Here is a 25658-nt window from a genome sequence, read left to right as displayed (position 1 = left end):
AGCCATGGTTGTATTTTTAAACAATAGATTAATAATTAAAAATTAATAACATTGAATAACGTGGAGTTGGTGCACCTTACGATAATTGAAGCATTGACATTGAGATTATAAAACTTTTAACAAATTATATTGGGATTAATAACATATATATAAGGGCATATTTTATTATGCAAGTACATTTGAAATACAGTAACATGGGCGGCACTATTAAATAGAGTACGGAGCTAAAGTTATATTTTTAAACAATAGATTAATAATTAAAAATTAATGTGGAGTCAGTCCATCTTCCGATAATTCAGGCATTGACGTAGATTATAAAACTTTGAACAAATTATAACGTGGGCCGGTACGAATCTGTCAATGAACCAGTTATATTGTTTCATCTTTTTTTATTTGTATTTTTAAACTCTTGGCTATCATTGGCTCGTCTCCGACTACTTATGAAATCCGAGGTTTACTGACAGCTTTCACCATACCAGCATGCCACCTCATCATGACCCCACTAAACCCTGTCCTTGTTCAATTGTTTTCTTCAGAAAACTACCGAAGCACCCCTCAGTAGGATCCACAAGGCGACTTTAAAGTTTAAAGCCGTGTTTCGACTCTTCCACAAGTACAAGCTGCCAACTGAAGACAGCCGTACACAAGTAAAAACACACTACGCGGACTTTTTACAGCGGAATTTCCGGCCATCCGCCACCGAAACCGCCGCCTTCTCCATCCGGTAAAGATTGATTACCGTACAACTTATGTATGAAAATATGTGCATGCATGTATGGATAATGTAAAGATATGTGTGTAAATTACTGCTTTTTGTTGCGTAGTGGTGCTGGTACAAGACTACAAGGGAGGAAGATTTTGTTTTTATTGTTAAATTTTGATTAGAGAAGACGATTATGAAAAGGGTTTCCTATGTTGGATTGAAAGAAGCAACTTTTAGGTTAATGTTATGTTTGTTTCCCGAGAGATTCGCTGGAAAATAGAAGTATTGAAATATTAAGTTGTTTTTTGTTTCGTCTTTCTTTTATGGAGTTTTACAGTTTGGTGTACTGAGGCTAATGCGTTGATTTGTCTTAACTGGTGATGAGGAATTCACTTTTTTTTTTTTTCCTCTAAAGAGAGATATGCGGTATTTGAAATTTTGTTTTGTATGGCTTTCTTTTATTTTCTCCGAAAGAAACAAATTTCTGTTTGGTTAGCTGGAAATAGAACGCCACCCAAGGATGATTTTCTGCGGAAAACTATTGATTTTTTTTGCAGGATAGTGTTATTTCATGTCTTTGAAATTTGTTCAACTGCTTTTGTTAACTGAATTTTTTTTTTCCATTTCTAATGTGTTTTTGGTACTTGTTCGTTTCTCTAACTGCGAGTTTTTTTTTTTTTCTTGTGCAATTATTCTTTACTGTATCCTTCTCGATCTAATTGTACTCTTTCTTCTATCAGAAATGGAGAACATCAAAGCTCCATTCAGGGGAATCGCCAATGATTTTAGGGGAAGGGCTGCTTGTTACAAGCAAGATTGGATTGGTGGTATTCGTACAGGACTCGGGTAATTGTGATATCTTTGTCACATAATATTGATAAAACTTTCATACAAACAAATTTATTATTGCAGGGGGTCTGATCAATTAATGCTTTTGCTTATATTTATGATAGGATATTGGCCCCAACAACTTACATTTTCTTTGCTTCTGCTCTTCCTGTCATTGCTTTTGGCGAGCAACTAAGTAGAGATACAGGTTTTCCTTCACATTCTTGGCACTGAAGTGGAACACAGTTGAAATAATTGTTACCATTTCTGCTTTCTTATGCGTTTGTTAGTATCCGCGATGATTTTGAAATTGTTGTCATTTTTTCGTAGATGGAAGCTTGAGCACGGTGGAGACTTTAGCTTCTACTGCTCTTTGTGGTATTATACATTCCATATTTGGGGGGCAACCGCTTTTGATACTAGGAATTGCTGAACCAACAGTTATAATGTACACTTATTTGTACAACTTTGCAAAGGGAAGGGAAGATTTGGGACAGAAACTATATCTGGCTTGGGCTGGATGGTAACATATCAAATCTTAAACACAGTTTTAGTGAAGAATTTCATGGATTATATTAACCTCGAGTATTGTACAAATTTGACAGGGTTTGTGTATGGACTGCTCTCATGCTGTTTGTTCTGGCAATATTCAATGCTTCTGCTCTTATCAATAGATTTACAAGGATTGCAGGCGAACTTTTTGGCACGCTGATTTCAGTTCTATTCATGCAAGAGGCTATCAAGGTAACTATTATGAAGAAAACCTGACCAATCGATTTTTTTTTTGGGTAAACCCCGTAATTAAATTAGAGAAAGAATAAAGAATTACAGCCTAGAATAGGAGCACCCCTTTATAAACACAACCTTGGGCATTCCCAAGTGACGTGGCTAAGCAAAGGCTAAGAGGAGCCTAAAGAAACTTGACAAAACCGCCAAAAACACAAGGAAAACAAGACCTACTAACAACACAAAAAGTAGCATGCAAAAGCCAAACAAAAATCAAGGTTCTAGGTTCTTGGCCCACCAAAAAGCTTACAAAAATCTATACAACTAGCAAGCCTATACCAGCACCAACCAAAACTATCTGCACAACAAAAACAGCCCCGTAAAGACTAGAAGCTAAAGAGATAGTCCAAGGACAGCAGCGCTTTTTAAGCCAACCACACAGACCAACCAGAGGGGCAAAAGCAAAACTGCCGTTGCAAAAGCTGCTGAATTTTCTGGGGCATTTTCCAGAAAATTCGACAGGAACAGAAATCCAAGTAAAGGTCATTCCCTTCCCAACTGGGATCCTGCAGAAGCAAAATAAAAAACAAGTAGACCAAATCACTGCAGCAACCCATTTAGCAACATCTTCCCGCCCTCTAAAGAAGCCACTTTCCATCACAATCTCCCTGACCAATCGATTTTAGTTGATGATCTTTGAGATAGTGTAGTGTTTGTTATCGGACAATGTCTAAATCACAGGGTATGGTGAGCGAATTCAAAATTCCTGAGGATCAAGACTCCAATTTGGAGAAGTATCAATTCCAGTGGCTCTATGCAAATGGATTACTGGGGATCATTTTCACTTTTGGTCTCCTGTATACTGCTTTAAAGAGCCGAAAAGCAAGGTCATGGTGGTATGGCACAGGTTTGTAAAGAAAATCTGAAGCACCGGGAATAATTTTTATTAGGGGAATAGTTAAAATCCAGAGTTTGAGACTTTACTGTGTTATATAGGATGGTTCAGAAGTTTCATTGCAGACTATGGAGTTCCTTTAATGGTTGTAGCGTGGACAGCATTGTCATTCACTGTACCAAACAAGGTTCCATCTGGAATACCCAGAAGGCTCTTTAGTCCTCTCCCTTGGGAATCTTCATCATTGGACCACTGGACTGTGATCAAAGTGAGTCATATACCTGTGAATTACCATATGTAAAATTGAAAGATTTATGCATATACATACTCAAACTGCAGGATATGGGGAAAGTCCCTCTGGCTTACATTTTTGGTGCCTTTGTTCCTGCTGTGATGATCGCCGGGCTTTACTTTTTTGACCATAGTGTTGCATCGCAAATGGCACAACAAAAGGAGTTCAATCTTAAAAAACCGTCCGCATACCACTATGACATCTTGTTGCTGGGATTTATGGTATACATCACTAACATATACATTTGACGTTCAATTTTTTCCCTTTATTTTATTGACACTTACGTTCTTTTATCCCATAAATGTCTTCAGACATTGCTTTGTGGATTGATTGGGCTGCCGCCTTCAAATGGGGTCCTCCCGCAATCTCCTATGCACACCAAGAGCCTCGCAGTTCTCAAAAGACAGGTTGGTTTTGCAGAATGTCGAAAATTGTCATAAATTATTGGCACTATGCAGGATCAGAAACTTACTGAACTTAATCTGTTATGTAAAGTTCATGCGAAGGAAGATGGTCGAGACTGCCAAGGAAAGCATAAAGCAGAAAGCTAGCAATTCTGAAATTTATGGGAAAATGCAATCTGTGTTCATTGAAATGGACAGCAGTCACGTGGTAAGTCCTCTAGTAAAACATGTTGCTTGAAGTCTATATCCCTTCCCCACATTTTACATTTTTGGCCTATTAAGCCCTTTATGATGCCTCTATGTTTTGCTCCAGACTGCAGTAATTACAGAACTGGAGGACTTGAAGGAGGCGGTTATGAAAGGCGAATTGGAAGGAGAGAACAAAAAGGAAAAATTTGATCCTGAGAAGCACATCGATGCTTACTTGCCTGTCCGAGTTAATGAGCAGAGAGTGAGCAATGTGTTGCAGTCTCTCTTAGTGGCAGCAGCAGTGTGCGCCATGCCTGCCATCAAGCAAATTCCTACATCAGTTCTTTGGGGTTATTTTGCTTACATGTCCATAGACAGTCTCCCAGGGAACCAATTCTGGGAAAGGATGCTGCTACTTTTCATTACACCTGGCCGGCAGTACAAGTGAGTTTTCCTTCTTTTTGAGCATTCAATCTGAGAACACATAATTCAACTCGTTAGGGCACTATGAAGCACAAATTAGTTGCTTATGATTGTCTTGTTTCTCCTGCGGCTTTGGTTCTTTCTCTGCAGGGTCTTGGAGTCAGCACATGCGTCGTTTGTGGAGTCAGTTCCATACAAATACATTGTCATATTTACTCTCTTCCAGTTTGTATACTTGCTGGTCTGTTTTGGTGTGACATGGATTCCTATAGCTGGAATTTTGTTCCCCTTGCCATTCTTCCTTCTCATAAGCATTCGCCAACATCTCCTTCCCAAGTTGTTTCCCCCATATCATTTGCGGGAACTGGATGCAGCTGAATATGATGAAATCACTGGCGCTCCAAGACGTTCTCTCAGCTTCTCTTTCAGGGTACGCAGTGTTATTTTTCTTTACCATAAAACCTTAAAATGTTATACATGAATTTGCAATGCTAAAATGAGATATGACATGTTTTAACCAGGAAATGGAAAGGTCTCATCCTGGGACTGAAGAAGGCGAAGTAGAATTGTGTGATGCCGAGATATTAGATGAGCTAACAACTAGCAGAGGGGAGTTGAAGATCAGAAACCTAAGCTTCAATGAAAACAAACAGAGTCAAGAGTTGAAGATCAGAAACCTAAGCTTCAATGAAAACAAACAGAGTCAAGAAATATATGTGTGGCTTCTCTTTTGATTTCTATCTATACAATTCTGTTTGTGAGTTAAAATTCACAAATGTATAGGAAGTTTATAGATACTTATTGACCTTTGTACAATGTGTTTTTGCAGGTTCATCCAGCGGATACTTCCAATTCTTCCGAATAGAGCAAGAGATAGATCATAGATGGAAGATAAGGAAAAAGCTGATGAGACAATACTGTTAGTTTATTTAGTTCCAATAAAAATGTTCGAATTTTGAAGGATGCCATTGTAAAAGCAGCAGAATCGGCAGAAAAAAGGAGAGCTTATCGAATTTAGCGGACTGAAAGACATGTAAGGGCAGATCAGCAGGGTTCAGATACGGATTAGATTAACCCTAGGTTTCATATAGGATTAAAACCAGGGATTTGTACCTTTGCAAAGAGACTTTCAAATAATTTGGCAGCAACTAGTGTCTTGTTATCAGATCATTCATTCTCTTCTTCTTGTAATTTATTTTGATTAGGTTAAGAAAAAGTTGAACATTGAGCTAAAATCGATACCAGGAATTAACAAAATGAATCAAAATATGCTCATATCTATGAGAAAGAGCCTTATATCATAATAATGTATCATGTTCATTTATATTTTCAGGAACTTGTTCAAAAATATGATAATGAAAGTAACATAAGAGTTTGTTACAGTTCGTACAGAACTTATCACTAAAATAACCCTTGAGGGGGGTAAGGCTAGGAAGAGCAAAAAGGTTTGAAAAGGTTTTCCATGAGATGGGAAATAAAAACTACTAGCTCCACGAAGTTTGTGAATAAATGATGAGTAATGCTACACAACGTAAAATTTAATCTTAAATAATGTGTCATTCTACTTGGTATTGTCATATCATTCAACAAATCACCCATTTATTTATATCTTCTTGATGTAAATTTCCGCATCAACTAAAAGGCCAAGACGAAGACACGCGTCAACTAGAGATACTTGGTTGACTCAAAAGAGAATCGAGTAAGATGGGTGTGTGATTCCGGGGAATCAGTAAAGAAGACTCGACCCACCAGTGGAGGTAGCCCAAGTGGTGATGCGCCTCCCGGAGAATAGTATGAAAACTACACGTTTTTAAAGTGGTTTGGCCGAGAAACAGATAAGGCCTACGTCCACTGATATTTATTTGACTATGTGGAGTTGGTATACAAGAGGAGGATTTCCCTCAGCGATCAAATGGGGTATTTTGGTACAGTTTTTCAGTGATGCCTAGACCAAAGAGAGTTTTTTATGTTCTCTTCTCTGTCTGTCGTCTCTTTTTCTTTCGTTTTCGTCCAATCCACTCCTCCCTTTTTTCTTTGGCCATTGCTGTCTTTTTAAAGAGAAAAAGGGCTTCAGTCATGTTATGATCACGAGTGCATCAACCATATTGTCCAATGTCGCACGACAATCGAAAGCTCACATGCCCTTACGCCATAGCTCATGATGGTGTTTCCTCTGACAGTAGGTGTCCTTACAAGACTCCCCTTGGATAGGCTACATGGCAAGCACATGGAGTTTGTATTATCACGTGCCACTGATCAGGGCATGTAACTTATACGTGGTAAGATGATATGTTCGAGCGAGGAGATATTTCCATAGGCGAGCCCCTTTTTTTGATCTCGTCACATCTCATGCCTGCATACGTAGGTTAATTGCTCATGTATTTTTTCGAGCATTTCTGCTCTTGAGCCTGATGCTCAGTCTGTGAAGAGATGTGGTTTGGGCTTCTCTAACAAGCCCAGGCTGGGGATTTTTACCACAAAACATCTGCCCTTAGTTTTTGAGGGTTAATGCGAGCCTGGAAAACTAAATATTTTCTGGTCCAATCCCATCAATGTTGTCGGTATGGCACTGAGTAGGTCTAACCCAAGTCGTTGAACCTATGGGAGAAGGCCGTCTCAAGTCGTTTGTGTTATTCTTATAGACATATGTTACGACCTCCTTACAGCTCGATCAACTTGATCAAGCGTCATTCGGGATAAGTCAAGTCGCGGCATAATCATGAAGTTCTCAAGGTTCAATCCTTAAACCTTACAACCCGAGGGGCTTCTATTATGTCTAAAAAGTCAAGGCTGACGTGGACTCTTATCAGCAAGAGCCAATCAGAGTTCAGAGAGGTTTTGTGTTGTCTAGACGCTACTACATTGCTAAGGATGAAAGAAGTATAGCTACCATCAGTGCGGCAGGTGAATGCTAGGCTTGTGAGTGGGTAGGAATTGTCTACTTGCCCAAGCCCTACGCGATTTAAAGATGTCTCTCGTGTAGACAACCAATGGGAAGCAGGTTAGGAACTATACCCCACCTACCAGACTGGGGACTCATGATTACTACCTTGAATCCTCCAACTATAAATAGAGGGCTTCTCTCTCATTTACGGGATTGGCTAATCTTTAGTTTTAAAAGCATACATTCTCTCTCTCTACACTCTCTCTAGATCGTAATTCAGCTCGCTACACGTAATCTGACTATAACCATCTATTAATACAACCATAGTGGACGTAAAATTCGCTTTTGAGCATTCTAACCACTTTTAAAAACCTTTCTTATTTGTTTGATCACTGCATATTTTCATATCACGTATGATTTCTAAGTCCGCTTAGCACTTTGCACATGCGAGTCGTTGGTGTCAAAATCCAGCATCAACAAATTCTAATCAATTTCTTAATGTAATCAACCGTTTTGATATTATAAAGTTGTGGCTAAATTTTCCATTTTTTTTTTTTTTTTTCTTGTTTGTTGATAGAAAGCAAAACCGAGATGGTTCGATGGCTACTAGAGCTAGCTGGTTCTATAACTGGTCGTCAAGTAGCAGCAAAACTCAGCAATGGAGTATACTGATACATGAATTGAAGACCGAGCGCACAATTTCTCTTACTTATTTTCCATCACAAAGAAATTATCATCAATCTGGTCCTCATTGTCAAGGCACCCGTGACTCAGTTTTAATTCCGATTTTCTGACTAATTATTATATTTTTTCTTAAAAGCCGACATCATTTCCTTCGAAATTTGTTCTTTTAAGTTATTCATCTATTAACGTTCTTTCAGTTTTGAATGTATTGGGTAGGTGATAAAATCTACCGTTGATACGAAAGTGACAAAATTCAAAAATTTAAGTCGCAGTTCATAATCTATATGGTATCAAGAATTAAATATCAAGTTGAATCGGTTGATTTCTTTTAAAAACAGAATAAACTCAGATATAAACTTTTTCATGTATAAACCCAGATAGTTACAAGATACAGATAAACATATTGAGGTGGTGACACCAAGCTAATCTAAAGATTCATCGTTTTAGTACGTGGGTGGTGCAACACATTCTGAATGGGAAAACAATTTTTAGGTCAAACATGTGACTGGAATCACACTCAGGAGATGAAGAGCAATTTTGACACGAAATTTAATTCACACATTTTCGACATGCAAAGACCAAAGTCTATGTGTCTGGTGGACTAATTCGATCTTCATCATCAATCCAGAAGCGTGCCAGGCTGCCAGCAACCTGTGTTTATTACTTCTTGATATAAACTAGAAAATTGTCGCTTTTATATATGCCGCGTAAATTTAAGGCTTCAAGACTATCCCCTTCGTTTGTTGGATAAGGTATATACTTTTGGTGACTTTTACGGACTATTTGTTTACGGTGACTCCTGAATTTACTAATATTTAGGTCTAGATTGGGTTAGATTCGGATAAAGCCCAAATGGAATTAGGTTTTCTATTATACATTTTCTATAATAGTGAGAAACCTAGTGTGTGAAAGAATAGAAAGTGAGAAAGAGTTGCTGTCATTATTTCTTGTAATTGCTATAGAGTTTTGATACTCTTTAATTGGAATGAACTAAGATAAATTGTGTGTTATTTTTACTTTTATGTTTTTTTCTTTAATTGTGTGTGTTTGGCTGTGTTTTCAACATCATTTTCTACCAGAAATGAAAATTTCCTGATACATTTTCATTCTCAATTTGTTCCATATTGGATTTGTACCTAATGGTAGTTAGTTGGCAAATGTTTCGGCACGAAGCTTATTTTCGCTCGAAATTTTTTTAGCATAATGAACATATCTTGTCTATAACATGAATATAACATTTATTTTTGAGTTAGTTATCGACGTTACATATGTTTATCTATACCATAAAATAATATTATTTATCGATGTATTTGTCATGTAAGATATACAAATGTTATTCTCATCCATTTTGCAGCTCATATATTGGTGGGGTATTGCTCAAATGAGGAGTATTTCAGCTATAAAAAAAGTTATATCTATGTATTTTGTGTTAGAGTTGTCGACTACTTCAGCATTATTGGGTTACGTAGACGCATTCGAGGGTCCCGCTGACCGGTCAGCGGGTGGAGGCCCGTAGGCTGTTTGGGCCTTTTCCTTGTATAACTGCTGTAGGACTTCTTTAAGTTATTAAATTCTTCTTGGGTTGGGCTTAGGAATAAGAATCCTTGTAAACTAAGTTTATTCGCTTAAACCTAGTATATAAACATATTTTTCTCTTGTTATGAGAGGGATAGCAAATCGTAAGACAATTCATTCATTGTAAACGAGAGAGAGAGAGAGGGGTGAGAAGATATTGTAATAATATTGACTCGGCTGGACACAGCCCACATTGGATAAACTAGGGTAAATCGCGCATGTTATTTTCTTTGTGTTTATTATCTGTGATTTGCTTTATTGTTGTTTTGTTTTCGCTGCTGTCTCTATTTCGTTCATTTTGATAAGTAAGATTTCATCAAAAATAATATCATGAAATAAAATGGGTTAATACAAGGAATAACATATAAATTTCCAATGCCCATATTAAGACAGTACAAATATTAAATTATATTCTTCATATCTTATCAAAATTATTGGATTTTCTATTCATGTCACATTAACTTATGAATATATATAAACTTGATATAAATCTTATTATATTATTCATTTTGTTTATTAGTCAATAATCATTCTCAATTGCTTGACAAAATAATGTTGTTTTGCTATTAGATTACATCTAATATGATATTATAATAGAGTCTTATATTAGTGTATTATAGATTATGAGATGGACAGTCCAAGTACTTAGGTCTGCAATATTAATTTTCAAATAATTTGTCCTTGCATTGAGAGAAGAAGAATCCAGAAATTTAATTAAATATTAGATTAGATTTCTTGAATAAAGAAATATACATAATATATAATTTGTTTATTCAGAAAAAAAAAAAAAACAACTGGGATTAATTTGAATTCATATCTATAATATAGTTTCAGAACTTATATTTAGTAGTATGATAAAATATAAATCCATTTTTGCTTTTAATTCCTTCTGAGTTAACGACTGTTTCCCACCAAATAAAGGCTTAATGATACTTTTCCACTCATAAACATTTAAAATACTATTTTACTACCTATATTTATATTTAGGTAGTGAACAGAGAGCAAACACGGTCCAGACTATTAGGGCGTTTAAAGAGAGGAGACATATTATTCTTTTAGTGGTAGAAGGTTGGATTTCGATGCACTACAAGAAAAATATCTTTCGGTATCTAGCAAAATTAGACGCAGAAAGTAAAATTTAGACGCTAAATCTCATTCACGTCTAAATTTCGTAGTCGCCACGTAGTTGCAAAATCGCCGTTGTAGAAAGTATGGGCGTCTAAATTTTTGGTTAGTCGCGGAAAGTTTTTTTTTTTAGCGACTAGCAAATTAGTCGCTAATTGCTGGTTAAAATAGTCCCCCCGCTTAGACGCTAATTGTTCAAGGGTCATTTGGTAAAATGGTATCGCAACTAATCAATTAGTTGCAAAATGTACCTTTTAGTGTCTAACAATTTGTCACGAATGCCATAAAAATTAGTCGCTGAAGGTGTAGGGTAATTTTGTAAAAGGTTTTTGCAACTATTTTATTAATGGACGAAAGTATCTTTTGGTGACCAAAATTTAGTGGTTAATTCTAATAATTTTAGACGCTGAAAGTGAAATCCAAAAGGTTTTCGTGACTATTTGCTACTAAAAAATTAGTTGCAGAATGTGTTTTTTTTTAGAAAATAATTAGTGACAAAAGCATTTCGTATTGACCTAGTTTATACATTCAACATCAACAAAATAATTGACACAATATAAAAATTTGATCACTAACATCAAATATCATATTTTCATACACATATATATATATAGTCCATACATGGATTTTTATGCATGATGAGCAATAAAAATCCAAAATTCACAATCATGTGTGCATAACAAAAAAAAAAAAAAAAAAAAAAAAAAAGCATGCACCCACTTGCTAAATGCCCACCCCATGTACACCATCTAACAGATATATGCAAACAATCCTAAAAAGATGGTCCTAGTCCCATGTCAAAATATCTACTGCCCATACAACAAAAAACTAACCACCAATATTGTTAGCATCTCAAGTGTCATCAGTTGAGGTTTTTGAAATAGTTGTATCTGATGAGGACGAGTCTTCATCAGTTGGAGATGGCAATGGCTGTTGAGTTGGAGCTTTATCATATTGTTGTAGTTCAAGGGCTATAGTTAGCTGCTTCATCATCTCCAACAGGACAAATTATTGTTGTTCAAGACTTTTTATTTTCTCTTTTTGTTGATCAAATAAGATAAGCTTCTCCTCCAATTGTTTAATCTTTTTTTTTTTTGTTTTTTTTTTTTTGTTGCACTATGCACCTTAACTCTGCTTCTACTGCAATATCATGATGTTGAGTATGTGAAAATGCAAAATTTTGGTTATATCCAGAAGCTTTACCCAGAACTTCCTCACATATTTCTGCTTTTGTTTTTTCACTTTCCCCTGCTTGTGTTTCATGTTACAACTGTATTATTTTTTCCTACCATCAATTCAATGCATAATCAATAAGTCAAGCAAAAAACTAAATAATTACATATAAATTATAATTAATAAGTCAATGCATAATTGATAAGTTAGATAACCATGAATAAATTGCTCGGAACCAATCTTGTTGGAGCCATCACGTTAATAATATTAAGAAGATAGCTCAAGAAATTACCTATTGTAATGCAGAAGAAAATGACTAAAAATTATGTCAGAATGTTTACATTGAGAAATAGTTGACAAATGGCTTAATATTGACATGGAAAAAGCTTTGATACTATTTACTGTGGAAGAAACACCCTTACTTTCAGAGGTTAAATCTCATAATTACTTTTCCACATTTTGTACAACTGGATGATTATTAGCATTTAAAGAAATAAGCAGAGAAGAAAAAACATTTTACCAGCTTTGTCAGCTGCATGAAAGAGCAACTCCTTTATTAGGTGTTGTGTAGGATCACCATTTGGAAACTTCTCCATAAAACTCTCAACATTTGAAAACACTTCCTGATTGGTCAGATACTGATATAAGCCATCGGATGAGAGGATCAAAAATTGATCTCTTGGGCAGAGTCTATGGTGATGAAGAGAAGGCGTGCAGGATATGTATGGAGCAGTTCCAATATACTCATTTCGAAACATTTCCAATAATGAATCGTTCAACTTGGGCTGCACCAAGATGTCATGATATCATTGAGCAAGTTTTTAAAACACACCATTGGATAAAACAATACACTGGGAACTTCATCAATTGAAAAAAATGAAACATAAGTGTAATGCTCAAGTGTGGTTTTACAAGAGCACGAATGCATAAATGAGTGAAGCATTAGCAAAATCAGTAATGATATTCTTGTGGTTTGTTAGAGCAAGGACACATATATTGAAACATTAAAAAAATAAGTACAGTAATGATATTTGGTTGGCTCACATGACGCAGCATACAACAGAAATGATATTTTTATGCACTGATAAAGGTGACCTGCAACTTGAATCATTTCCAATGCTATATACAACATTTCCTCTATCACAACACTTTTAAAAGATATCCAAAAATAACAACATTTTAATTTATACACTGATTATATATAACAATAGTAATGATATTTTTATGCACTGATAAAGGTGACTTGCATACAACAGAAATGATATTTTTATGCACTGATAAAGGTGACCTGCAACTTGAATCATTTCCAATGCTATATACAACATTTCCTCTATCACAACACTTTTAAAAGATATCCAAAAATAACAACATTTTAATTTATACATTGCATTAGATATAACAATAGTAATAATTTATCTTCAGTCAATCATGCAACTAGCAATAAACTTGCTATAACTTTAACTATTCTAATTAAACAAAAACATTTCAGTTAATGCTGATAAGATTAGCTAATAACAATAGTAATAATAAAAAGCAAAAATCTATGCTAATTAGTAGTTACATAATGTCTCACCCTTGTCTTTCAATATCTTTTTGAGCTGGTTATTGCAAGATTCACAGCATAGTCTCACCTTCAGATCAATTATATGCTGAACAACAGATTATAAAATCATAGTAAGTCATAAAAATGTCATCTAATCAAGGAAGGCTCAGTAAACATGACTAAGACTCACAACTCTGAAACACCATAATTACATCCAGACTCATCAAATGCCTCACATGACAACATGCTGCCAATGCATTGAAGGTAAAGAGAATGCAACAGAAGAGTCCAATACAACTGAAGTAGAAGCTAAAGCTCCCAAGAAGAGGAAAAAAAGGCACCAAATTGAGGTACTCTCTCATCACAATGTAAAAATAACACCTTTTGCCACCTCAACAAAGTATAATTTTTGTGCAGCTTAGCTTAAGAACTAGAATACATATACTTTCTATATAAGGAAATTCACTGATCAAGTGAAGCACATAAAAGCAATTAAGCAGAGGCCATATTAGTTAAAGGCTTATAATGCACATAAGTTTAGCATAAACAATTCAAATTCGCTACCTCTTGCGTTTTCTCACTCAGCATATCATTCTCATCTTGCGGCAGTATTCGATTCTTCAATTTTGTTTCAGCTCCCTTTTTCTCATATCTATCCTCTAGCATCTTAGCCAAAGGAAAATGTAGCTCTAACTTTGTTTCAGTTCCCTTTATCCAATGTTAATCAGTTAGCAAAGTTTGCAATACAGCAAATTTGTGCTAATTTATAATTGACTGAGGACAAAACTCTAGCTAATTTATGCTATCTTGATTCTGCTCACACAACAAATTTAACCCATAAGATACAAGTATTGACAACTTCCCAACAAAAGTTCTTGAATTCACCACACAAACAATGAGAAAGAATGAAAAAGCCAACCTGAATAAACTATTCCAATGGGTACTTTACGGGTTGTGGAAGATTCCTATATGCAACAAGGAAGAAAAAAAAATGAGATTTTGAAGGGATAATATATAAAGATCTACGCTTTATGAGTAAGAAACTATTTAAACAAAAAACCCATGAACATACAAGCACCTGGGGAAGAAGATTTAGATGGCTGGCATCACCACCGATGGTCTGAAGAGAAAAAACGAAGAAAGATTGAAACTTTAACATCTTATCTTGTTTGAAAGACAAGGATGAAAAAGGAAAGTTGAAAAAAGTTACAAAAGCTGAAAGATCTTCAAGAAATTGGTTTCTAGCTGCAAAAACGAAACAAACCCAGAAAAATGTTAATTGAGGAAGAAGAAACAAGGTATGAAATTGAGATAGGAAAATAAATTAATTGACGAAGAAGAAGAGAACATACAAGAAGAAGCATTGAAAGAGGAAGAGAATCTATCAGTAAAAAGAACAATAGGAGCTATAACCGTAACACATAACATCAGCAACACCAAATTCCTGGTCTTCATTTTGGTTTCAGAAGCAAAGAAGCACTTTTTGGATCTTTCTTCTTGAAGAAATCAACCTTTGTTGGTTTTAATAGAAACAGAATTTCATCAACAACAACATTATTGTATAATACACATGCCAATCTTTAAGATTCATCATCTATTTTTAATCTCTAAAAACTCTCTGCCTTCTTTTTCTGGGTTCAGAAGTAAAGCAGTAGGATTTTGTAATGTTTTATATGTGGTGTGGAAAAATGGAGAAGAAGATGCGAACGGAGGAGAAAATTTAGCTGCCTGGCCATCCCAAGCTTCGATTTAAGAAAATGGCCTTGCAACTGTTTCATTTTTTTTTTTTTTTTAATTTAGAGAAGATGAGGTGGCATAGTTATGATTAATTAAACACGTAAAATGGGTTAAAATGAAAAGATTAAAACATATGTGGGCCAAAAAGAAATAATAAAAAATTTTAAAATTTGAAATTTCTCAAAACAAGCCCCACTAACTATTCACCTCGCTTAATCGAAATTCATTAGAGCAAAAAGCGACTTCTTGAACAAAAGGGAGACAGTGCGATTTCCGATCGAACCTGCAAATTTTTACACCATATTTAATCGTAAACTCAATTTCTTGAACCCTAAACGGAATATAGTCGCGATTTTCGACGATAAGTCACAATTTTTTTGAACCTTAAAATTAATTTCTTGAACCGTAAATGGAATCTATGCGATTTCCGGCGATATAGCCCACATTTCCGATCCAAACTACAAATTTTCTCACCAAATTCAATCCAAAACCATGGCTGACACTCACAATGACGAGGAAAACCCAACGCCACTTCGAATCCTAGATTCCGGTGGCGCAAGCAGTTCAATGGCTACTCCAGTGGATCATCTGATCAGTGAAGGTGGTCGACAGGCAAAGGAGATGCCGGTGGCACAAGAATAGAGGGAAGAATCGGCAAATGGTTCTGAAGACGAGGAGTCAGGTGAGAATTCAGGCCAGGAGGAGGATTCCGACGAGAATTCAGGGCAGGAGGAGGAGTCCGGCGAGAATTCAGGCTAGGAAGAGTCTTCCGAGCATTTAGGCGACGACGAGAAGAAGCAGGCCGCCGAAGAAAGGGTACGTTATGAACTGTCGCTTAAGCGATCATTTGTATCGCTTAAGCGATTATCTATTACAGCACAGGTATTAGAGAATAGGCTAGAAACAGTTGAATTTACTGATACAGAGAAGATAAAAGTGTGCTTGGTTTTGTTTTTACATTCGATCTTATTGGTTGGGACTCAACAAAAGCTGTTGAGAAAGATTGGTTGTTGTTGCAAGCAACTTGAAGTTCTTTATTCTATCCATGGGGACTGAAATCATATGAGCGAACCATCAATAGCCTAAAAAAAGTAGACATGGCGTTAAAGCAGTCCCAATGGGAGGGGAAGGATAAACCAAGCACGTACAATTGTTTGGCTTCCCATGTGCAATGCAGGTAAATATTAATAGCTTTTGTTATATTTTTTGTAACATATATGTTTAAATTATGATATAGACTATTTTTTATAATGTGGCTTGGATGTACGAGGCCATTCCTGTCTTCGCTAACGGGGGGGGGGGGGGGGGGGGGGGGGGGTGGAGGGAGCAACAGTTTGGATGTGTAATAGCAATTTCCTAGGATGTTGCGGTGGCATGTCCAGAGGTACACCCTTCGGATTACGAGCAAATAGACGTTGAGATTCAAGCGGTGGGGTAATTAAAGGACTAAGCTTTTGAATATGCAGTTGCTTTAAAATGTCGCTTCAATTTGATTGATTTTGTTTCTATTGTAGGGAGTCATCCGTCCCTTTCTCACTGCTACTGGGGCTGAAGCGGAAGAGGACTATGCCAAATCTTTCAAGGCATTAGAGGATGCAAGCGATGAACGGATAGAACGCCTGATGCGGGACCTAAAAAGGGTCACTCATGTGATGGCAGTTGTGGGGCTACTGCTTCACAAGTGGTTGATGCCGAGGAGATGAAGATCCAATCGGCTGGGGTCCAAGAAGAGGGAGGAAGAGGTTTGAGCCTGCCGAGACATCGGCGTCTAGAGAATAAGGTTGTTGACCTCATACCTCCTGTTTGGGTTTTACATGCCGTTTTGCGGTTTGCAAGATGGGGTGCTGAAGGTGGGGAGAAGTGGATAAGCTGGAGAGAGTTGGTCAGTAGAGGAGGAGTTGGTTGGGGGGAAGTGGTGGGAATTAAAGGCGGTTTTGTGCAACTGCTTGAAGGAGAGCCGGGAGCAGTTGTGAAACGCCTTACATGATAGTGATACAGGTAGAAGAGAATTAAGAAATGGAGAGAAACCAGAAATGGAGGAGGTTGAGGAGGTGGTGGTGGAGAAGTGTGGCGGTGATAATGGAGGGGGCGAGGTGGGAGGCGAAGGAAGCGGGGATGTAAAATGGAGGAGAGGGGCAGGGATTGGACTCAAATGTCGATTTGTATAGGCCAATAGAAGAAAGAAAAAACTCTTCTATGCTCTTACAATGGATCAGGAGTATGGTCATATAAGTGTAAGACAGGGGTTATCCTTGGGAATGGTTTAGGAAGTTGTTGACGATGGGCATGTGGCTTGAGGACTCAGTGAGTTATTTTGCTTAATTTTCTTTATTTTGCCTATGTTTTCCATACTTATCTTGTTTTTGTTTGATGCAGCACATCGGAGATATTGGCACTGATGAGGCTACGATAGACGACTGATGGTGATTGTTGTATCCCGAGTGCTATCATTGATGTGGCGTTTGGCCAAATACTTGTTTCAGCATATCGGACTTTAATTAAAAATATCATTGCTAGTAGTGTAGCAAAAGGAACGAAGTGAAAAAGATTGGCCCCAGTACAGTTGGACTGCATCCCTGATGATTTTCATTTTGATGGCAGAATATGCAGTATAACGGGGAGATTGGCCAAATATGGCCACGGTTGGACCGTTGTTAAAGAGTGTAATGCATCCTCCTCGTCAAATAGAGCATGAATAGCAGTTGTTGCACATCTAGAGGAGGGATTGCTGAAGATCCTTGACTGCAACCCACTATTTGTCGAGACAAGCAGTGGAGGTCGTGTTGGAGCCACTATCCAGGTTGTTCCCGTAGCGTTATGTGACAGCGGGATGTTTGGGCACTTGGGTGACCAAGTAATAACCGGAAAGTGGCCAATTAAGCGCTCTACCGACCCAATAAATGAGTCAAGGTAACTTTTGTATAAAACTAACTTATATATACAATTGTTCTATAAGTTTATTCTAATGTAATGTCTTCTCCTATTGTAGTGCTGAATGTGGGGCATATGCCCTGAAATTTATTGAGTTCGACATGACCAACACCCCGATGGATGGGTTGAATGACGAAATAATGGAGAGATGTCAGGAGGGCTGAGCTACGATTGCTTCCATGGGCAGATGGATCCATTTTGAGTGAGCAGGACCCATAAAAATGTATGAAAGTTGGACTTTGAATTTTGTAGTTTATGTGATGTTGATGTTGATACTTGGGTTGTGGTGCTGATGCTACAGGTGTCATGCTTATATGGAGGTTTACCGAAAGACACGGACTGAGTGAACTTCTCACCTACCCACCCTGTAACTTATTTACATGTTTTTTTTTTTTATTTACAAAAGTTGACATGTCAGGTTCCTGGTAAAAATGAGAGGAAACCTTACAAACAGGCTGGTTGGCAGATGAGAGGAGGCATCTGCAATAAAGGCTGCTGGGAAGGCATGGTACAAAACAATGATCTCAGAGAGGTGCTGGCAAACAAAATTCAAAAACTTCTCAAGGCTAGTTGGCAGGAGGAGGCATCTGCAATAAGGGATTGTGCAAAGGTGTTAGTGACATAAACTCTTTGGCATCAAAAAGTAAATAAGGCAGTGTATAGGAAATTTTGTGCTGTGGCTCCTTTTGGGCAGTGTTAGGAAATTTTTGTAAGAATTGGATCTGACATTGGGAGATAATTTTTTTTATCCATAAGATATCTCATTAGTGTTTGAATTTACTATGCATGGTGTGATCATTTGCTTCACCCAAGTTGGATAATGGTTTTTTAGCGTTGTTTCATTTTGTGTATCACTACAACGTGTGATGTACTGGTGTGTATATTTGATTCACCCAAGTTAGAGCTAATGGTTAGCTTGTCCATATATTCGATATTTGCCGCATCCCATGCCTATTTTTTATTTTGTGTTTCGATTACATTGATGTCTCTTATATTTTGATTTGTGATGAATTAGATTGATACAAATTCTTTTGGATTTGGGAGGGAAATGAGTGATGTACAAGTTTCCCAAATGACCAAGACTTTTCCAGATATGATCGCTTAAGCGATATGAAAAGCCTTAAGCGACCAAGAGTCTATTCGAAGCATCGTTTAAGCGATACAACAGATCGTCTAAGCGATTACCCATCTGGGCAGATGTTCATTCTGCCTTGACAAAGATCGCTTAAGCGCTAAAGCGTTAAACGACAGAGACTCGTTAGGAGCATTGCTTAAGTGATACATAAGATCACTTAAGCGATCAAGATCTGGGCAGATATTCATTCTGCCTCGGGCAAGATCGCTTAGGATTACATCTGGGCAGATGTTCATTCTGCCTTGAAAAGATCGCTTAAGCAATTCAGGAGCTTAAGCAAAAGGACTCGTTTAGGAAGCATCGCTTAAGCGATACATAAGATCACTAAGCGATCATAGATCTGGGCAGATATCATTCTGCCTTAGCCAAGATGCTTAATCAAATCACTAACGACCAAGAATCTTTTAAAAAATCACTTAAACGATACAATCAGATAGCTTAAGCGATCATAGATATTGGGCAGATTCATTGTGCTTGGCCAAGATCGCTTAAGCGATCTCAAATCGCTTAAGCGATCAAGAGTCTTTTACGAAAATCGCTTTAGTGATACAAATAGATAACTTAAGTGATTTTCAATCTAGGCATCTGCCGCGAGCTAGATCGCTTAGAGACCAGGAGTAAAAGCAAAGAATCGCTTAAGCGATACATACGCATCTCTTAACCGACTGTGTAATACAAAGGATCGCTTAAGTGTTCCTATGTATTCAAAATATATGTATTGTATTTCAGAGTATCAATTTAGCGATTAACGCTGCTAAACATATAGGATTTCGACGTTCAGTGGGCTAAGCCGTTATTATATTTATATTAAACATATAGTTCTTTTACGTCAGTATGAAACATATAGGTATAGAATGTTTACGTCTATGCTAAACATATAGGGTTTACGATTCGTTCAGTGGACTATGACCGTTATTATATTTATAAAACATATAGCTCTTTAGTAATATGAAACGTATAAGGTGTAGAATGTTTACGTCTATGCTAAACATATAGGGTTTACGATTCGTTCAGTGGACTATGACTGTTATATTATATTAAACTATAGTTCTTTTACGTCAGTATGAAATATACAAGATGTAAACTTTTACGTCTATGCTAAACATATAGGGTTTACGATTCGTTCAGTGACTATGACTGTTATTATATTATATTAAACATATAGTTCTTTTACTCAATATGAAATATAAGGTGTAGAAGTTTACGTCTATGCTAAACATATAGGGTTTACGATTCGTTCAGTGGACTATGACCGTTATTATATTTATATAAACAATATAGTTCTTTACGTCAGTATGAAACATACAAGGTGTAGACTATTTAACGTCTATGCTAAACAATAGGGTTTATGATCGTTCAGTGGACTATGACGTTATTATATTTATATTAAAAATATAGTTCTTTACGTCAGTATGAAACGTATAAGGTGAGAATGTTTACGTCTATGCTAAACATATAGGTTTACGATTTGTTCAGTGGACTATGACCGATATATTTATATTAAACTATAGTTTTTTACATCAGTATAAAATCAATGTGTAGACGTTTAAGTCTATGCTAAACATATAGGGTTTACGATTCGTTCAGTGGACTATGACTGTTATTATATTTATATTAAACATATAGTTCTTTTACGTCAGTATGAAACATGTAAGGTGTAGACTTTTACGTCTATGCTAAACATATAGGGTTTACGATTCGTTCAGTGGACTATGACTGTTATTATATTTATATTAAACATATAGTTCTTTTACGTCAGTATGAAATGTATAAGGTGTAGAATGTTTACGTCTATGCTAAACATATAGGGTTTACGATTCGTTCAGTAGACTATGACTGTTATTATATTTATATTAAACATATAGTTCTTTTACGTCAGTATGAAATGTATAAGGTGTAGAATGTTTACGTCTATGCTAAACATATAGGGTTTATGAATCTTCTTTGTTCAGAACATAAAGGGTGCGTTTAGTTGAATATTCCTATAAGTATTATAAATCCTTTCCCATAATATTTCTTTGTTTACTTATTTAGGAAATATTAGTATTTTTTTTTAATAAATTTTAGACCCATTAACTGAATTAATTTCATTAATACCGCCTAAAAAAGTTTAAAAAGTAACAAAAACACCCCCACCTACCCAACTTCCCAGATTCCGGCACCACCCGATGGCCACATCGGGTCGTCATTGACTTTCAAAGAAATGGCTGACGTTGACGGCCAAATCTTGGGCATCGTTGACCGAAAACGACGGCCATATATTTGGCCGTTGCAGACTGCTAGATGTCAACTTTTTCGTCCGTCGACGGCCAGATCTGGCCGTGATCTGGCATTTTCTGACCACATTCATGGTCGATCTGCCCGAAAAAGGCCATATCGATGCCCTATCAGCCTGATCCAACCGTTATGCGTTGTAACACCCTTTCCCGATAGGAATCCGGTGGTGGTGGCCGGAATCTAGGAAGTTGGGTAGGTGGGGGTGTATTTGTTAAAATTTTAAATCTTTCTTTGGTCGATTAAGCGATCGTACTAAAAGGAACTTCGTTTACACATGGTCACTTAAGCGATCGTAGATATCGCTTAAGTGATCCTTTTCTTTTTCACTTGGTCGATTAAGCGATCGTGGATTGCTTAAGCAATCATGTGATTGGCATAATCAAATCTGCCCAGGTGCTTGATCGCTTAAGCGATCCTAGATATTGCTTAAGCGATTCTTGTCTTTTTGTCTTGGTCGATTAAGCGATCATGCACCTGGGCAGAATCATCTGCCCAGGTACACGATCGCTTAAGCGATCCGTGATATCACTTAAGCGATCCTATTTGAAAAACCCTTTGTCGCTTAAGCGATATACTTAGCCACTTAAGCGATCATGGGCAATATATACTTTTCCTGCTTTTCTCCTGAATTTTGACAAACTAAAATTACCAACACGTATTAATTCCATACATTCTGCTCAATTTGACAACCTAATTCCAAACTAAAATCACCAACAAATATTTAGGTCATGTAACAAGAAATATAAAGAATGATTTATTAAAGGTAACAATAAAATTTATAACATCAATAATTGAAAACAATAATTCATCAACAGTTAGCCTTCGCAACTCCCTGAATTTCATCCTTCTTCGAACCTAATTTTCTGGATCTGCATGTGATTACTTCTGGCAATTGCTTCTCTTATGGCCAGGTTACTTGCAAATTGAGCACTTATTCATCTTCCGGGGAACCTCAGAGGTTGATAGAATACGCTTAACTCTTTTTCTCCCCTTTATTGTCTTCTTGAATGACGGTGGATGATAATGTCAGCTAACTCTAGCGGCACTACCTACTGCTCTTCTGGAGGCACTGGATATATTGTTTCTGAATAAGCTAGCATGTAGTGATCTACCATATAAAGAGGGGAGCAAAGTTCCATGTAAATTCTTGAACCAAAATCTAGCTTCCGTTGGTGTTTCAGTGTTGCTAGTGCATGAGGACAAGGTAAACGTTGAATGCCAAACACTTTATAGCTACAAGTTTTACTAACAAGGTTTCTGGACCATAGCCATGCACAATGAACTCTTGAGCATTAAGAGGATAGGTAAACAATGCATTTGACAGTTCCATACGTTCTCGCAATAATTTTTCGGCTGATGGAACAAGGGTTGTAGTAAAATTATCTTACTCCATACGATGCTCATGGAACCATCGTGACAATGTCCTCTGGATTGCATCAAAAAATGCAACTATTGAAAATTCTTTTTCTATTAACAACTTCGAATTTATGGACTCTGTAATATTCGTGGTCATGACATCAAACCTTCTTCCGGGAAAGTAAGCTCTACTTCATCGCTCGAAACCAACATCATGCTCAAGATACTTAGCAACTCTATCATCCTTGATTCGAATTTGCTAGAAGTGCTCTTCGAACTCATCAACCCGATAAGCTTTTACTGCCATGTAGTATGTCTAAAGGAGGCCAGCACACTTAAACTTTTGTTTTATGTTCTCACCAAGGTGCCTCATACAGAATCTGTGATGTGCTTGACGGTAAATAGTGGCAATCCCCTTCTTTATAGAGTTGTGCCTATCGGATATTATGAACAACTCGTCACTGTCAGGCATTATAATACGTAATTGCCAAAAAAACCAAGTCCACGACTCGTCATTCTCAGAGTCAACCACACACCATGCAACAGGATATGTGTGATTCTCGCTGTTCTGTGCAGCGGCCACCAACAATGTACCTCCATACTTTTTTGTCAGAAAGCAACGATCAACAGCCAACACCTTTCTCATGTTTACAAAACCACTTATAGCAGAACCGTAAGTAACAAAAAAATATTTAAACATCATATTCCTGTCCCACTTAAAAGCCGTCTTGCTACCTTAGTGTGTCAACTCAAGCATATAACAGTACGCTTCTAATACTGCGTACCCGTGCTCCGGCGTGCCCCTCACAAAATCTTGTGTATGTTGTCTCCCTTTCCAACATTTCCAGTAACTAACAGCACATCCCAACTCTGTGCGCACAAGTCTCTGAATGTTTTTAGGAGTGGACCTTTCCCTTCAACGAACTGACTTTTGACAAATTGTCCAATAACATCAGCGGACGCTTGTCGATGCTCACCTGAAATACTGTTCCCAATTACCAAAAGTGTGCTCACGGGTATAGTGCTAAGAATAAATTTTTCTGACTCTGCAACCTTCTACAATAAATCCGCCACGCACTTTCGGTCACGACATGCAACTGTCACAGCCAATGAATTTGACTTTTTGGTGATGAACTCAAATTACCTCTCACGGCAACAAGTTTTAGCTTCCTCACCACTTCCTCTTTGTTATCAAATAAATACCCTATGTGCAACTCTGATCCATCCGTAAAAATATGAGCTGATTCAATACTACCTCCAATTGCCCCTCTGAACTGCATAAACGACCATAGTGTTCTCTTCCTCACAATCTACGCCTTCTGCATAATCTGTATTTAAAGGAATTCACTCTGGGGGAACATCTACGGGGTCCTCCTCCTCAACATTTTCATTTGCCCCACATCACTAAACTCTTCTACATTGTCCTCCTTACCACCCAATTCACCATCTACTCTGATTTTTCAAAACAAATCAATGACCTCGTAGTTCGAATTAAAACCAGGCAAATCTCCGCCTACTCTCCTCGTTATCCCCTTCCTTTGAACCAACTTCCAACAATTTTTCTACAAAAGAAAACCTTAAATCGGCTTCGAATCATTATCGGCCACATCAACATATATAACTTCACACTTTCATCTGACTATATAGCAGGAGTACCTTATAATGTTCAGGAACTCTGCTTAAAACATACTTCACAACTATATCACTACGCGAGCAACTCAAATTACCTCTCTAATTATTTATCAATCAACTCATCAAAACTAACATCTGTGCTCACAGCAATTGACATAACTTCTTTGCTCTTCCTAATCCACTTTTAGCTACTTTCTTCCTCCACCCCCACTCACAAAATATTCAACACCCAAAATAACGTGTCCCTGTGTAATAATAGCCAACTACCTGTAATGCAAGAAAAAAAATATTCTTAAATGTTGTACTAAGGATTCAAATATTTTAAAAAAATCTTACATAGTCGCTTATTGGTCTGCTGTATCGCTTAAGCTATCTTATGCCATTTACTGATCGCTTAAGCGATCTGCTCCTATACACCAGATTTTACCAGATCGCTTAAGTGATCTATCTGTTGCATACCTGATCGCTTAAGCGATCTATCTGCGTATTACCAGACCTACCAGATCGCTTAAGCGATCATATCATAGAACACATTTTCAGTCATCTCCACCTACAATCGATCCATCATACCCAGAATAAATTTTAACAAATTCACTCATTTCAACTTGCATTACATCAAACACAACCCAACAACCTAAACAACTAATCAAAATCATAACCCAAACCCACTCCATATTAAATCTTGTAAATCTAAAAATAAAATGTAAAAATGAGATACACATACTCAACGAATGTCAGGAGGAGGAGGAGGGGGATCTTTGGCCAAGAAGATGTTAATGGTGGAGGAAGAAGAAAGCGTTAATGGCAGAAGAACAAGAAGATATAGAGGAAGGAGGAAGAAGAAGATGTAGAGGAAGGAAGAAGAAGAAGATGCAGAGGAAGAAGAAGATGTAAACGAAGCTAAGAAGAAATAGCAACCAAGGTAGAGATGCGTTGATGGCGGGAGGAAGAAGAAGGTGTTTGGTTTGCTTGCAAGAATTTCGGGTTTTTGGGAATATAGTATAATTTTGAAAAGATTACAATACTTCATTAATCCTAATTAAGCACCTATTACCCTTAATCAATAATTGACTATTTAGTACACTTTAAAACTTGATAGCCTTTTAATTAAATTCAAACTTCATATGGCCTTTTAATAAACTGCCC

The 25658-nt window shown here is 37.0% G+C and overlaps 1 protein-coding gene and 1 long non-coding RNA gene across 4 annotated transcripts; one reads left to right on the top strand and one right to left on the bottom strand.

Annotated features, from left to right (window-relative positions):
- Positions 1-616: 616 nt before the first annotated feature.
- On the top strand, positions 617-5630 carry LOC116140841 (boron transporter 4-like). The gene is made up of 14 exons (XM_031426414.1): positions 617-724; positions 1444-1549; positions 1657-1739; positions 1862-2054; positions 2137-2275; positions 2999-3164; positions 3254-3420; positions 3492-3665; positions 3756-3851; positions 3940-4056; positions 4162-4481; positions 4611-4890; positions 4982-5176; positions 5290-5630. The coding sequence occupies exons 2-14, from the start codon at positions 1446-1448 to the stop codon at positions 5323-5325; spliced, it is 2070 nt and encodes a 689-aa protein (XP_031282274.1). The 5' UTR covers positions 617-724; positions 1444-1445; the 3' UTR covers positions 5326-5630.
- A 5864-nt stretch (positions 5631-11494) lies between these two features.
- On the bottom strand, positions 11495-14799 carry LOC116140850. Of its 3 annotated transcripts, none has more exons than XR_004129711.1 (5): positions 14523-14799; positions 14364-14409; positions 13475-13550; positions 12422-12686; positions 11495-12013 (listed from the first exon to the last, which is right to left on the bottom strand). It is a non-coding gene; the product is annotated as an uncharacterized LOC116140850 (long non-coding RNA). The 3 variants fall into 3 exon arrangements; XR_004129712.1 differs by lacking the exon at positions 11495-12013 and adding an exon at positions 14009-14110 and having other exon boundaries at positions 12306-12686; XR_004129710.1 differs by lacking the exon at positions 11495-12013 and having other exon boundaries at positions 12306-12686.
- Between the last annotated feature and the right edge of the window lie 10859 nt (positions 14800-25658).

Source organism: Pistacia vera, unplaced genomic scaffold (assembly GCF_008641045.1).
Source record: "Pistacia vera cultivar Batoury unplaced genomic scaffold, PisVer_v2 Contig381, whole genome shotgun sequence".
Classification (NCBI taxonomy): Eukaryota; Viridiplantae; Streptophyta; class Magnoliopsida; order Sapindales; family Anacardiaceae; genus Pistacia; species Pistacia vera.
This window is presented reverse-complemented; position numbering and strand designations above follow the sequence as displayed.